Consider the following 13,728-nt stretch of genomic DNA (forward strand, 5'->3'; position numbering starts at 1 on the left):
TAGCATCTCTTGTCATGTACGCTAAGCTAACAGACACTGAACAGAATTAGTATTAGCATGTAAAGCTAATATTTCCAGCCAACATTAGCATTTGTTAGAGTAGCTGACGCGAGCACATCAGCATCACATGCAGTAATTACATTTGACGGTCACTGACTAAACTTTGCTTCAAAGTGGAATTTATTAGGGTACTTGGTGGTAGCAACAAGTGAAAAACCATATGATCTCCAAGTCATCTGGATTATCCTGACCAAACCTTTCCCGGGAATCCATCCAATCCTTGCTGAGCTAATGTTATTTTGCTGGTTATTGGGTTAAATTGGCCTTGCGTTAGCTTGGAGAAGATGATCAACCGACCCGTACCGGTCCAGTGAGCGGCTGCAATGTGATCAAATGAAATCTGTTATTAAATCTGATTCAGCCAAGCCAAAGCCTCACCACTAGGGGGCAGTGACACATCAGAGACACGGAATCAGAATTTGACCATCCCTTCATTACTGATGATGATTATCTGCTTTTGTCAAAGTGGCTCTCAGATTTATTTTTGATTTGGTTAACTGTTCATGTTGGTGACCACCATCTTGGATCATTTTGGACATTCAGAAATGGCAATAATCCCAATTTATGGTCAGGTGTGAGTGCATGTAAATGATTGAGGTAACAAAGCAAACTGCAGTCAGTTACCAAAGCACAAAACTATCACACTTTTATTCAAACAGCAGTTATGGTCCTGTTAAGTACAAACAGTAAATCAGTAAAAACTGAAACATTCTTTCATCTTTAGAATAATAAGCGAGAATTGAGTCAAAACAGAATAACAGACTGGAAATCTATTTGTCATCATTAAAGCTACACAGAAAGTATATCATGAAATATAGTTAAAGAAGTTGTTTAAAGCTGCAATCCAAGACTTTCTGAACTCTGTCGCCCTCTGCAGGAGTGAGAGGGAACTCAAATGATGCAAAGACTACAGAGTTGTTGTTGAAGCTTTTCTTTTTGAATCAGCCCGTGAATTACTTGGAAAACATCTGGCGAACTGCGATACAGCTGAGCTTCACTTTCAGTGATTTAAAACATGTAGATGTTGTGAAATGTGAGGCTTTCATTACAGCGTGGCTGTTTTGAACACACTTTATTGACTTCATCAGTCAGGACGTGTGTGTGTTCAGTATTTCTTGTTGTAAACCAGTTGTCATTTGTAGACACATGTAAAGTAACTCAGCAGCTAAACCTGAATCTTACATTCCTCTCAGATCTTCTCCCACATGCTGTTGCAACTCAGGATCACAACAGTTTGTGAAATAGTGGTAAAATTTTATGAAAAGGATTTTTGTACGTGGACACAAATTGGCCGTTTGTCCATGAATCCTAAAGGTTAAATGTTATCAGGATTGTTTTCAACACATAATTGTAATCAAGATCTTTTTCCAACCTTTTCTGCAGTGAGAGTCCTGGACTTTGCGCACCTGCAGTCCAACCAGTCCACCTCCCTGTGAATCCAGTGTGGTTTATAAATGTTGTCTTTCATTCGGTCAAAGAAACGTGATACATGTATGGCAGATAGTTGTGCTCAGAGTCACAAAACAACTGAAAATTCATGTCCATTTACACAAATCTTATTATACTTCAGGACTATTTCACGACCTGCTGTGAAACGATGTTGACTCCTACCTGCTGCTGCTAAGAGTGAAAACTTTTGAAGGACATGACAAAATTTGAAAAATTATTTTCTTTAACTGTTCTAATGAATTCAGCCTTTTTTCCATCCAACAGACTCCAACCTGACTGGACTTCAAGCTGTGTCCTCCAGCTCGTCTTTGTCTTCAGGCTGTGCTGCAGTGAAGTCTGACATGCTGTCATAAACAGGATGAGAGTCGAACTGATGAGGAAAGGATGACAAAACAGTGTAAGACTCAACTCATTCACCTCAAACCTCCATGTGATTCATCTGAAACACACATGAGAAGGGTTCATTTACAAAAACAGCTCCCGTCGTTCTGGTTTATTTTCCGACATCACGTCTTTTGAATGTGCTCTCCACAGAATCAAACTGGTGTGGAAGCCAACATACTATAAACTTATTGTGGTAAGATTTGTCAACAGAGTCCAGGATGTCTCTGTCTCACCTTTATGTCCTCTTCACAGCCATCTGTGTCGGTGGTGGAGCTCAGCGGACGTTTCCTCCTCCTGCTTTGAATCCAACAACAGCAAATACACAATTTAGGAAAATGCTGCTTGTGATGCCAAAACCGCAGATGGAGATTTTTAAAAATATGAATATAAAGAGATGGATTGTTGTTGTTTACCAAATGCACAGGCTTAGCAGAGGAATCAGCATCAGGACCACCAGAGTCAACCTGCAGGTATTTGTTACTCTCATCATCACTGTTGACGTCCACAGTGAAGAAGCTGTAGAGCAAAGTGAAATATGTCTTACTAGTTTGCCAGATGATATGATGGACAGAAAATATGGTCTTCTCTGCACAATTCAATTCAGTTCATTTCTATATCACCAAATGACAACAAAAGTCCTCATGCCACTTTCCAAAAACATAACTTTTTGACGTCTGTAATTATTATTAGTAGATTGAAGGAGGAGAAACCGCAGAGGAGCTCAGTTTCTGGCTGTGGCCTGTTGCCTCTTGCTCAGTGCAGCCAACGTCTCCTTCTTCTTAGAAGAAAAATGGAGCATTTTGACTTGGACGTCTATGACCACAACATCAGACAAAGATTCAAAGCATTTGGTTCAACCATGATATAAATCATAAACTGAGATGCATCAGTCATTTTCTAATCACACTGTAGCCCTCTGAAGCGGACTGAATCATGAAGGGCCTGGAGACCCTCACCTCTCATTAAAACATTAGCTCAACTGCAGAACTTGTCCATCAATGCGCATAACCGACCTGCCACAACAGTCAGATGTAAGGTGTTCCTATGACTTCCTCTTATGTTCTGGGCTTCACAGGAATAATTCCCACTGTGTTCAGCTCTGACGTCAGCGATGGTGAAGTTCTGTCCTGATGCTTTTGGTGAGTCTTCATTCTCCTTGTACCAGATGTAATTAGCTGCTGGGTTAGCATCACTGCTGCAGCTCAGAGTCACTGAACTGCCCTCCACTATCTCAGCAGAGGGACTCACTGACACAGAGGGAAGCTTTGGACCATCTGGAGGAGATATGAACACATGTTATCGCAAAGAAATGAATTAGCAAAGCCATGGTTTAATATCTTAGATTAGCTTTACCATTTTTATCAGCTGTGTTTAATTCTCCATCTTAATTTTGCATGACTAATGGTTTTCTGTCCATGTTATCATGAATCTTGATCTTGCTTTTATTATTATCAAGTAAACATTAAATTTCTTCCTCCTGTTGTTATTTTTATTCCATGTAATTTTATGTGAAACACTTAGTGCATTTAATTTCTTGGTTGTAAATTACTTTGAGCTGCATTTCTTGAATGAAAGGTGATATACAAAGTTCATTATTAAAAATATTATTAACCTACAAATGGCATCTGATTATAACATAGACTTATAAAACTATCCTTCAAAGTACTTGTGATGGTACATGAATCAGACATGATGTTGTTTCTACATCCATGAAACACAGAGTGTCAAAGTGATGTGCTGACATTTTGTACTCACACTGGACGTTGATGTGCACAGATGTGGAGTTGACCAGGCCATACTGATTCTGAGACTTGCAGTAGTAGATCCCATTGTCCTCTAACCTGATCGATTTGAAAGGATAAATACCTTTTGGTCCCTGCATCAGTTTTTGGTTCTCCTTGTACCAGATGTATTCAGCTGCTGGGTTAGCATCACTGCTGCAGCTCAGAGTCACTGAACTGCCCTCCACTATCTCAGCAGAGGGACTCACTGACACAGAGGGAAGCTTTGGACCATCTGGAGGAGATAAATGATTTGATTTGACTCAAATTGTTGCTTTCTGTGTCAGCATTTTAGACAGAATGTGGTCTGACAAATGGATGTGAGACGTTGGAGTGAATGTGAAGCAAGCAGAGCTGAAGAAAGTGGACCTAAACAGTAAAACTTCTCGTTCTGCTTCTTCTCCTGCAAAGGCTGAACACATTCAGGATGTTTGTTGTTTTTAAACAAACTGTTTCACTCACATTTCACATCCACAGAGATGGACTCAGACGTCGTCCTCCCCAGCTCGTTCTCAGCTGTACAGTAATACTGTCCAGAGTCAGAGGACTGGACGGACCTGAAGACAAGCTGGGATTTAAAACTGACTCTATTTCCATTAGTTTTGTACCAGGTGTAATTAGCTGCTGGGTTAGCAGCACTGCTGCAGCTCAGAGTCACTGAACTGCCCTCCACTATCTCAGCAGAGGGACTCACTGACACAGAGGGAAGCTTTGGACCATCTGGAGAACATATGAACATGCATTAGTCAAGGTTGACAACATGTTATCAGACCACTGACTATTTTAATTTAAATGTCTTCTCTGAGTTTATTTGTATTTATCCCTGCGGCTGTCCAGAGTTCTAATCCTGGATCTGTCTTTGTTTGGACTCCTGATGGTGAGAAGTGACCATAACAAGCCGTTAAGAATTTGTTATTGTCAACAACTCCACACATTCTTCTCTATACATGCTGGCAGTGTCCAGGTCCTGTTTGCTCAGTCTGTCTGTCCTGACAGGCCTCTCATTTAAGTTACAGTTACAAGGAAGTCTTTCTTTGCCAACAAACCAACTTGTTGGAAACGTGTTACAGGCAACAAATTCAAAAGAATTCAAATACTGTATTACAACATATATCTAAATATTGTTTTTCTTATGGACCTCATACTTTAGCACTTTAGTTTTGTGTTTGTGTCATAATGTTTTAGAAATAATTCTTTGTGTGTGTCTGTGTTTGTTGTCCTGACACAGTGGAGTAAACTCACACACTGAGGCAGAGACGTAATCCTCATGTCCTTTCAGAGCACAAGAGACGACGTCTCCCACATAAAAGCCATCTTTATAAGAAGACGTTTCCACCCCTGAGATTTTCGTTCCATTCCTGAACCAGACGTAGGAAAGACGAGCTGCTGGACTGCAGCTGCTGTGACACTTCAGCTCTGCCTCAGTATAAGACTGACTGACTGATATTCTGCTCACCTGAACCTGCACATCTGGATATGAGAACATTAAACAAGATTACAATCACTGGCTCTGAAAGAAATCCATGGTAGATGTACATACATGTCAACGCAGCAGTTACACTTTCTATAAGTAGTAGTACTGCACAACAGGAAGTACACAAACTAATGATGATGGATCATTCCTGACATGTTCTGTGACTTTAAATGTCCTGTGTTGGTGTGTTTACATCACTTTGAGTTCATCAGTACCTGTGACAGTCAGAGTTGTAGCAGGTAAACTCCTCCCCCATTTAAAGCTTCCTGCTGTGAATGTGAAGCGATACTCAGCTGAGTCGCTCTCTCTCAGGTCACTGATTCTCAGAGTGGAGCGTCCTCCACCTTCATCAAGGACCTGAACACGACGCTGAGAGTCCAGCTGTGAGGGACTCTGCCACTGGTGACAACGTCCAGGACTGGACCACCATTTAGACCTGATAGCTTCATAACTGTTGTAAGTGCAAGAAATGTCCACTGATGAGCCTTTGAAGGCACAGATGCGTCTGTCAGCGTACGTCACTTTGTTGCAGGATTGACCACGAACACCTGAAAGATAAAACAATTGTGTGAACAGTCACAATGAGGGTCTCCATATTAAAACACATGGAGTCATAAGGGTCCACTAGTGTGTTAGTGAAGACTTTATAGGACACTCACACACTGGAGGAGAGGGGGAATCCTCATGTCCTGCTACAGCACAGGAATAACTGTTTACATCATCAAAGTATCCTGAATAAGAAGAAGATGTTTGTGTCTCAATTTTCTCTCCATTTTTGTACCAGACGTAGGAAGGACGAGCAGGTAGACGACAACTGCTGTGACACGTCAGGTCAGCCCAGGAAGAAAATGACGATGGTCTCACCTGCACCTGCAGATCTGGATTTATGTTGAAAGAACAGATATCTTATTTCAGACAATACTGTGAGAGAGCAACACATTTCTATCACAATTTTTTTTAATGTTTCATATTTGGAAATATTTAACATATGAATGAAAATGTTACCTGTGACAGACAAAATAACTCCAGGTGAACCAGTGTATCTCCCATTAAGTTTGTTTGTTATGAACCTGAACTTGTACTCAGCTGAGTCGCTCTCTCTCAGGTCTGTGATTCTCAGAGTGCAGCTCTTCTCATAACGCTTGTACTGTACACGACCTGAATACTGTGGGTCTGTTATGAGATCAGTAGGGAAATTTCCATGAATTTTAGTAAACCACAGTGTTCTCTCAACGGTGGTTTTCAGGCCATTCATCCTGGATGGGTATGTGTAGGTGCATCTCATGTCCACTGTTGATCCTTTCAAGGCACAGATCTCAGTAGGAGTGTAAGTCGCTGCCCAGCCATCCTGACCCTGTACCACTGTAACACAGAGCACATCAGGAGTCACAATCAGACTCAGAACAACAGAAGGAAGACTTTCAAGTATAACAGATGAGCTTCAGTGGGTGAAGCTACACTTCCCAAAACTGCTTTGGCTCTCATTCGGTCTCACCTTTAATCAATGATAGACAAAGATAATCTTCTGTCTGACCTGACTCACCCTGTTCAGTATAGTCATGGTTACTTGTTCTCTTCTTCCCTGTTTCATTATGTCACTCATCTGCCATCTCATTTCAAACCTTGATAATTCTATCTTTGTGATTTTTGCCAGTGCTGATTGCCTGCCCCACCCTAATTGGTTCCACCTGTCGAGTCTTCCCGGTCTATTTCAGGTGTTTTTTTCTTCTCTCTTTGCCAGTTTGTCATATACCCCAATATCCTGGATTGCAGCTTTATTTTTCCTTGTCGATTGCGTCTTTGGCATCATTAATTTCTGCTTTAGTTTTGAACTTACCTTAGAATGGCTGGTTTGGTCAGACCCTGAGAACCTGAGATATATTTGGACTGTAAATGACCTTTAATGTGAATGTTGTTTCTAAGTATATACTGTTTTCATTTAGTTTATTGATATTCTTTGAAGTCAGGTTATTATTTCATTATTTATATTAGACGTCAAAATAGGAACTCTTATTTTGAAAAGGCTTCGCTCGTTAAAACGGACGGAATTAGCAAGTGTTTAAAAAAAGTGCGCCTGTGTCTTGAGAAGCACATCCACGGAGTGAGAAGAGAGTGATTAATTATTGTATTATCATATGATTAATGAGCTCCAGGCTGATATGGCACAAGGTTCGTGATTGTTTAATTTACTGTAAGGTTTGATTCCGGGTTCAAATTGTGGTGTGTTTCATAGTTTGAAGGTATTATTATTATTACGACGTGTTTGGCTAGCGGACAAGCTAATTACCGTTAGCTAAGCCATCCGGTCGGTTCTGTGGTTAATCCATAAGTGTGTTTATTAATCTAAAAACGTACTTGTTTGCCTTATGTTGTCTTTGATGGTATGTATTTCTGCTTATTTAATATAAAAATACCATGTTAAAAGACTGATGTTAGTTGATGTAAGTGTAAGTTAAAACAAGGGCTTTCTATCAGAGATTGTTAGTGATTTAATTTGAGTTACAAAAACGTGATTTTCATTGCAATAGCTTAAGAATACATGATTTCAGTTTGTATGAATTATCAAAGGGCTGTGATTTCGGTTTTCTGGTCTCAAGAGAGATAGTAATGTTTCTGTTTGATTGTTCTCATCTTTAGCTGTTACGGTGAGTTCATGAGTGAATAAGGTTCACTAAAATAAAGCACTATGAACCATCAGTCAAGGCCTGTGGCCATCATTCAGCCCGGGATGCTGCATGGACCACCAAGTATCTCACCTCCAGACAGGTCAGGTGAGATCTTTTCTTTAATTGTTTAAGACTCTGAGTTTTACTGAGAGCGCGTCTTTAAAACCAAAAAACTCAAACTGTTTTGCTGTTTCATGTTAACTAGAAATGAGCTTGTGTCTTATTCTACTGTACTTTACTGTATACTGTAAAGTTTTAACATTATTTTTGGTTTATGCCACACTCGACAAAGACAAGGAGAAATCCACAAGTCATCCAGTTTTACATCTGAGTTTATGATGCATATGAGCAGAGGAGCATGTGCACATGACCTGTAAGAGCGCAGAGGCAGGACATCATATGGAGGGTGCAGTGAAGGAACAGCAACGTATTGAAACTGTGAACTTTAACACAGTACCTACTGCAAAGGACAAAAACAGCCAATGATGAAATACAGGGGTGTGAAAAATGAAAAAAAAGAGTCTTCTCTGCTCGCTTGTTTAACTTTCGGTGGTCAGACTACTGCATGGAGTGTGAACGGAAACTGCAGAGGCATGCAGAACAGTGAGACGTAGACAACCTCTGTGACCTGCAGATATCAGACTTAATCTCAAGGGAGAAAACGCCACAAGCCATCGGAGCTTGTTCACTAAAACAGCTGCCTGATGCTGGACATGAGGCTGACGAGAGTGCTGAAAGTGAGCTGAAACAGTAGAGTTATGGCCCATGAAATCAAAAAACAGTGCTTAAATACACTAAAATGCTTTGTACAGCTGAGTCAGGCAATAAATTTCTGGGGCTTCATTAACAAAACTTTCACCTTATACAGTCATTTGACCTATTGTTAACATAAAAATATTCTTAAGTCTTTAACTTAAATTTTTTGTTGTGTTCCTTGCTTCTCCAACAGTAAGTATGGTAATTTCTTGCAACATGGAAGGCAGGCATTGTAATATTTCTATATTTTTGTATTTCCTGTACTAATTATCAGCTTTATTTTTCCTTGTCGATTGCGTCTTTGGCATCATTAATTTCTGCTTTAGTTTTGAACTTACCTTAGCATGGCTGGTTTGGTCAGACCCTGAGAACCTGAGATATATTTGGACTGTAAATGACCTTTAATGTGAATATTGTTTCTAAGTATATACTGTTTTCATTTAGTTTATTGATATTCTTTGAAGTCAGGTTATTATTTCATTATTTATATTAGACGTCAAAATAGGAACTCTTATTTTGAAAAGGCTTCGCTCGTTAAAACGGACGGAATTAGCAAGTGTTTAAAAAGTGCGCCTGTGTCTTGAGAAGCACATCCACGGAGTGAGAAGAGAGTGATTAATTATTGTATTATCATATGATTAATGAGCTCCAGGCTGATATGGCACAAGGTTCGTGATTGTTTAATTTACTGTAAGGTTTGATTCCGGGTTCAAATTGTGGTGTGTTTCATAGTTTGAAGGTATTATTATTATTACGACGTGTTTGGCTAGCGGACAAGCTAATTAACATTAGCTAAGCCATCCGGTCGGTTCTGTGGTTAATCCATAAGTGTGTTTATTAATCTAAAAACGTACTTGTTTGCCTTATGTTGTCTTTGATGGTATGTATTTCTGCTTATTTAATATAAAAATACCATGTTAAAAGACTGATGTTAGTTGATGTAAGTGTAAGTTAAAACAAGGGCTCTCTATCCGAGATTGTTAGTGATTTAATTTGAGTTACAAAAACGTGATTTTCATTGCAATAGCTTAAGAATACATGATTTCAGTTTGTATGAATTATCAAAGGGCTGTGATTTCCGTTTTCTGGTCTCAGGAGAGATAGTAATGTTTCTGTTTGATTGTTCTCATCTTTAGCTGTTACGGTGAGTTCATGAGTGAATAAGGTTCACTAAAATAAAGCACTATGAACCATCAGTCAAGGCCTGTGACCATCATTCAGCCCGGGATGCTGCATGGACCACCGAGTATCTCACCTCCAGACAGGTCAGGTGAGATCTTTTCTTTAATTGTTTAAGACTCTGAGTTTTACTGAGAGCGCGTCTTTAAAAACAAAAAACTCAAACTGTTTTGCTGTTTCATGTTAACTAGAAATGAGCTTGTGTCTTATTCTACTGTACTTTACTGTATACTGTAAAGTTTTAACATTATTTTTGGTTTATGCCACACTCGACAAAGACAAGGAGAAATCCACAAGTCATCCAGTTTTACATCTGAGTTTATGATGCATATGAGCAGAGGAGCATGTGCACATGACCTGTAAGAGCGCAGAGGCAGGACATCATATGGAGGGTGCAGTGAAGGAACAGCAACGTATTGAAACTGTGAACTTTAACACAGTACCTACTGCAAAGGACAAAAACAGCCAATGATGAAATACAGGGGTGTGAAAAATGAAAAAAAAGAGTCTTCTCTGCTCGCTTGTTTAACTTTCGGTGGTCAGACTACTGCATGGAGTGTGAACGGAAACTGCAGAGGCATGCAGAACAGTGAGATGTAGACAACCTCTGTGACCTGCAGATATCAGACTTAATCTCAAGGGAGAAAACGCCACAAGCCATCGGAGCTTGTTCACTAAAACAGCTGCCTGAAGCTGGACATGAGGCTGACGAGAGCGCTGAAAGTGAGCTGAAACAGTAGAGTTATGGCCCATGAAATCAAAAAACAGTGCTTAAATACACTAAAATGCTTTGTACAGCTGAGTCAGGCAATAAATTTCTGGGGCTTCATTAACAAAACTTTCACCTTATACAGTCATTTGACCTATTGTTAACATAAAAATATTCTTAAGTCTTTAACTTAAATTTTTTGTTGTGTTCCTTGCTTCTCCAACAGTAAGTATGGTGATTTCTTGCAACATGGAAGGCAGGCATTGTAATATTTCTATATTTTTGTATTTCCTGTACTAATTATCAGCTTTATTTTTCCTTGTCGATTGCGTCTTTGGCATCATTAATTTCTGCTTTAGTTTTGAACTTACCTTAGAATGGCTGGTTTTGTCAGACCCTGAGAACCTGAGATATATTTGGACTGTAAATGACCTTTAATCTGAATATTGTTTCTAAGTATATACTGTTTTCATTTAGTTTATTGATATTCTTTGAAGTCAGGTTATTATTTCATTATTTATATTAGACGTCAAAATAGGAACTCTTATTTTGAAAAGGCTTCGCTCGTTAAAACGGGCGGAATTAGCAAGTGTTTAAAAAGTGCGCCTGTGTCTTGAGAAGCACATCCACGGAGTGAGAAGAGAGTGATTAATTATTGTATTATCATATGATTAATGAGCTCCAGGCTGATATGGCACAAGGTTCGTGATTGTTTAATTTACTGTAAGGTTTGATTCCGGGTTCAAATTGTGGTGTGTTTCATAGTTTGAAGGTATTATTATTATTACGACGTGTTTGGCTAGCGGACAAGCTAATTAACATTAGCTAAGCCATCCGGTCGGTTCTGTGGTTAATCCATAAGTGTGTTTATTAATCTTAAAAACGTACTTGTTTGCCTTATGTTGTCTTTGATGGTATGTATTTCTGCTTATTTAATATAAAAATACCATGTTAAAAGACTGATGTTAGTTGATGTTAGTGTAAGTTAAAACAAGGGCTCTCTATCAGAGATTGTTAGTGATTTAATTTGAGTTATAAAAACGTGATTTTCATGATTTTCATTGCAATAGCTTAAGAATACATGATTTCAGTTTGTATGAATTATCAAAGGGCTGTGATTTCGGTTTTCTGGTCTCAAGAGAGATAGTAATGTTTCTGTTTGATTGTTCTCATCTTTAGCTGTTACGGTGAGTTCATGAGTGAATAACGTTCACTAAAATAAAGCACTATGAACCATCAGTCAAGGCCTGTGACCATCATTCAGCCCGGGATGCTGCATGGACCACCAAGTATCTCACCTCCAGACAGGTCAGGTGAGATCTTTTCTTTAATTGTTTAAGACTCTGAGTTTTACTGAGAGCGCGTCTTTAAAAACAAAAAACTCAAACTGTTGCTGTTTCATGTTAACTAGAAATGAGCTTGTGTCTTATTCTACTGTACTTTACTGTATACTGTAAAGTTTTAACATTATTTTTGGTTTATGCCACACTCGACAAAGACAAGGAGAAATCCACAAGTCATCCAGTTTTACATCTGAGTTTATGATGCATATGAGCAGAGGAGCATGTGCACATGACCTGTAAGAGCGCAGAGGCAGGACATCATATGGAGGGTGCAGTGAAGGAACAGCAACGTATTGAAACTGTGAACTTTAACACAGTACCTACTGCAAAGGACAAAAACAGCCAATGATGAAATACAGGGGTGTGAAAAATGAAAAAAAAGAGTCTTCTCTGCTCGCTTGTTTAACTTTCGGTGGTCAGACTACTGCGTAGAGTGTGAACGGAAACTGCAGAGGCATGCAGAACAGTGAGATGTAGACAACCTCTGTGACCTGCAGATATCAGACTTAATCTCAAGGGAGAAAACGCCACAAGCCATCGGAGCTTGTTCACTAAAACAGCTGCCTGATGCTGGACATGAGGCTGACGAGAGTGCTGAAAGTGAGCTGAAACAGTAGAGTTATGGCCCATAAAATCAAAAACGGTGCTTAAATACACTAAAATGCTTTGTACAGCTGAGTCAGGCAATAAATTTCTGTGGCTTCATTAACAAAACTTTCACCTTATACAGTCATTTGACCTATTGTTAACATAAAAATATTCTTAAGTCTTTAACTTAAATTTTTTGTTGTGTTCCTTGCTTCTCCAACAGTAAGTATGGTAATTTCTTGCAACATGGAAGGCAGGCATTGTAATATTTCTATATTTTTGTATTTCCTGTACTAATTATCAGAGAGCTAACGGCCTCTCCGTTCACTATGCAGCATATAAACACTATCTAAATTTTAAGAATGTAGGAAGTTTCACAGGCTGATGAATTTTAGTCAACAAATTATTTACAGGACCACTACTCACATCCACATAAACACAGTTTTGCTGTCTTTAATGTGCACAATACCTCAATTTATGAAGTTTAGGATGTTAAAATACAAAAGTACAGAGATGCTGCCGATGTAAAAACACACAAAACCCACTGGTGGTCTTCTTGTAAAGACTTTGAATTTGGTGTACAGTACCTTTCACGGAGAGAAGGAAGACGACAAATCCACTGACTGCTGCTGTTAAACCCATGACTTCTCCCCACGTCTGTTAAATCGGCAGGTCGATCACATACATGACAAATGATGTGTGTCAGTTAAACACGATAACCTTTTCTACAGAAAAGGGGGGATGTGGTCACTGAAAGACAGCCTGTCCTTTTGAGGCTGCTGTGAATGTGTTAAGAGTTTACGTCAGTGTTTTAAAGCTGCCTGGGCTTCCTTCCTTTTGCTATTTGCTATGTACATAAAGAGATGAATGCCTTAAGATGAAGTGAAGAAATAGTTTTTGTATCTCTCAAATCTGCATGCAGAAAATACTGGAAGATGTCAGAAGTCAATGTATAAAGTAGATACTTCTATCAGATGATATTTTAGCTTTATGACTATCAACTGTATATTACAATGGACAACATAAAAAGTCAAAACATCCTGATTGCCCCCTGGAGGCTGGCTGTGGTTTTGGTCATAAACTCCCTCGTCCTTTTTATTAGCAGAAAGGACATGGGCCAAACTATAAACTCAAAGTATACTTCAAATAAATGTTTCCCAAAGATGGTTTCTGCCATTTAAGGTAGTTCTAATCACACTGATGTATGTTCAAGTGTTCACTTTTCTGATAGGTTTGGCTTTAGTTAGTTATTTGGTGTTGATGATGATGATGATGATGATGATCTGAAATGTCATGATTGACAGCCGAGCGCTGTTTCTGATTGGTTGAGATGGGTGTA

General features: G+C 39.2%; 1 protein-coding gene and 1 long non-coding RNA gene across 10 annotated transcripts in view; one reads left to right on the plus strand and one right to left on the minus strand.

Annotated features, from left to right (window-relative positions):
- Positions 1-13,728, minus strand: part of LOC124050932 (titin-like) — a 226,840-nt gene that overhangs the window by 193,086 nt on the left and 20,026 nt on the right. For all 5 annotated transcript variants that reach the window (XM_046373922.1, XM_046373954.1, XM_046373948.1 and 2 more), the window contains exons 5-8: positions 6,154-6,510; positions 5,808-6,026; positions 5,364-5,696; positions 4,917-5,144 (exon numbers count right to left, since the gene is read on the minus strand). In XM_046373922.1, the coding sequence (XP_046229878.1) occupies positions 4,917-5,144; positions 5,364-5,696; positions 5,808-6,026; positions 6,154-6,433 (1,060 nt within the window). In that variant the 5' untranslated portion in view covers positions 6,434-6,510. The remainder of the gene's footprint in view (positions 1-4,916; positions 5,145-5,363; positions 5,697-5,807; positions 6,027-6,153; positions 6,511-13,728) is intronic.
- On the plus strand, positions 7,068-13,000 carry LOC124051085. 5 transcript variants are annotated; one of them, XR_006841745.1, is made up of 6 exons: positions 7,068-7,317; positions 7,786-7,919; positions 8,107-9,238; positions 9,707-9,840; positions 11,638-11,771; positions 11,957-13,000. It is a non-coding gene; the product is annotated as an uncharacterized LOC124051085 (long non-coding RNA). The 5 variants fall into 5 exon arrangements; XR_006841746.1 differs by having other exon boundaries at positions 11,638-11,766; XR_006841747.1 differs by having other exon boundaries at positions 11,638-11,766; positions 11,962-13,000.

This window comes from Scatophagus argus, chromosome 2, assembly GCF_020382885.2.
Source record: "Scatophagus argus isolate fScaArg1 chromosome 2, fScaArg1.pri, whole genome shotgun sequence".
Taxonomy (NCBI): domain Eukaryota; kingdom Metazoa; phylum Chordata; class Actinopteri; family Scatophagidae; genus Scatophagus; species Scatophagus argus.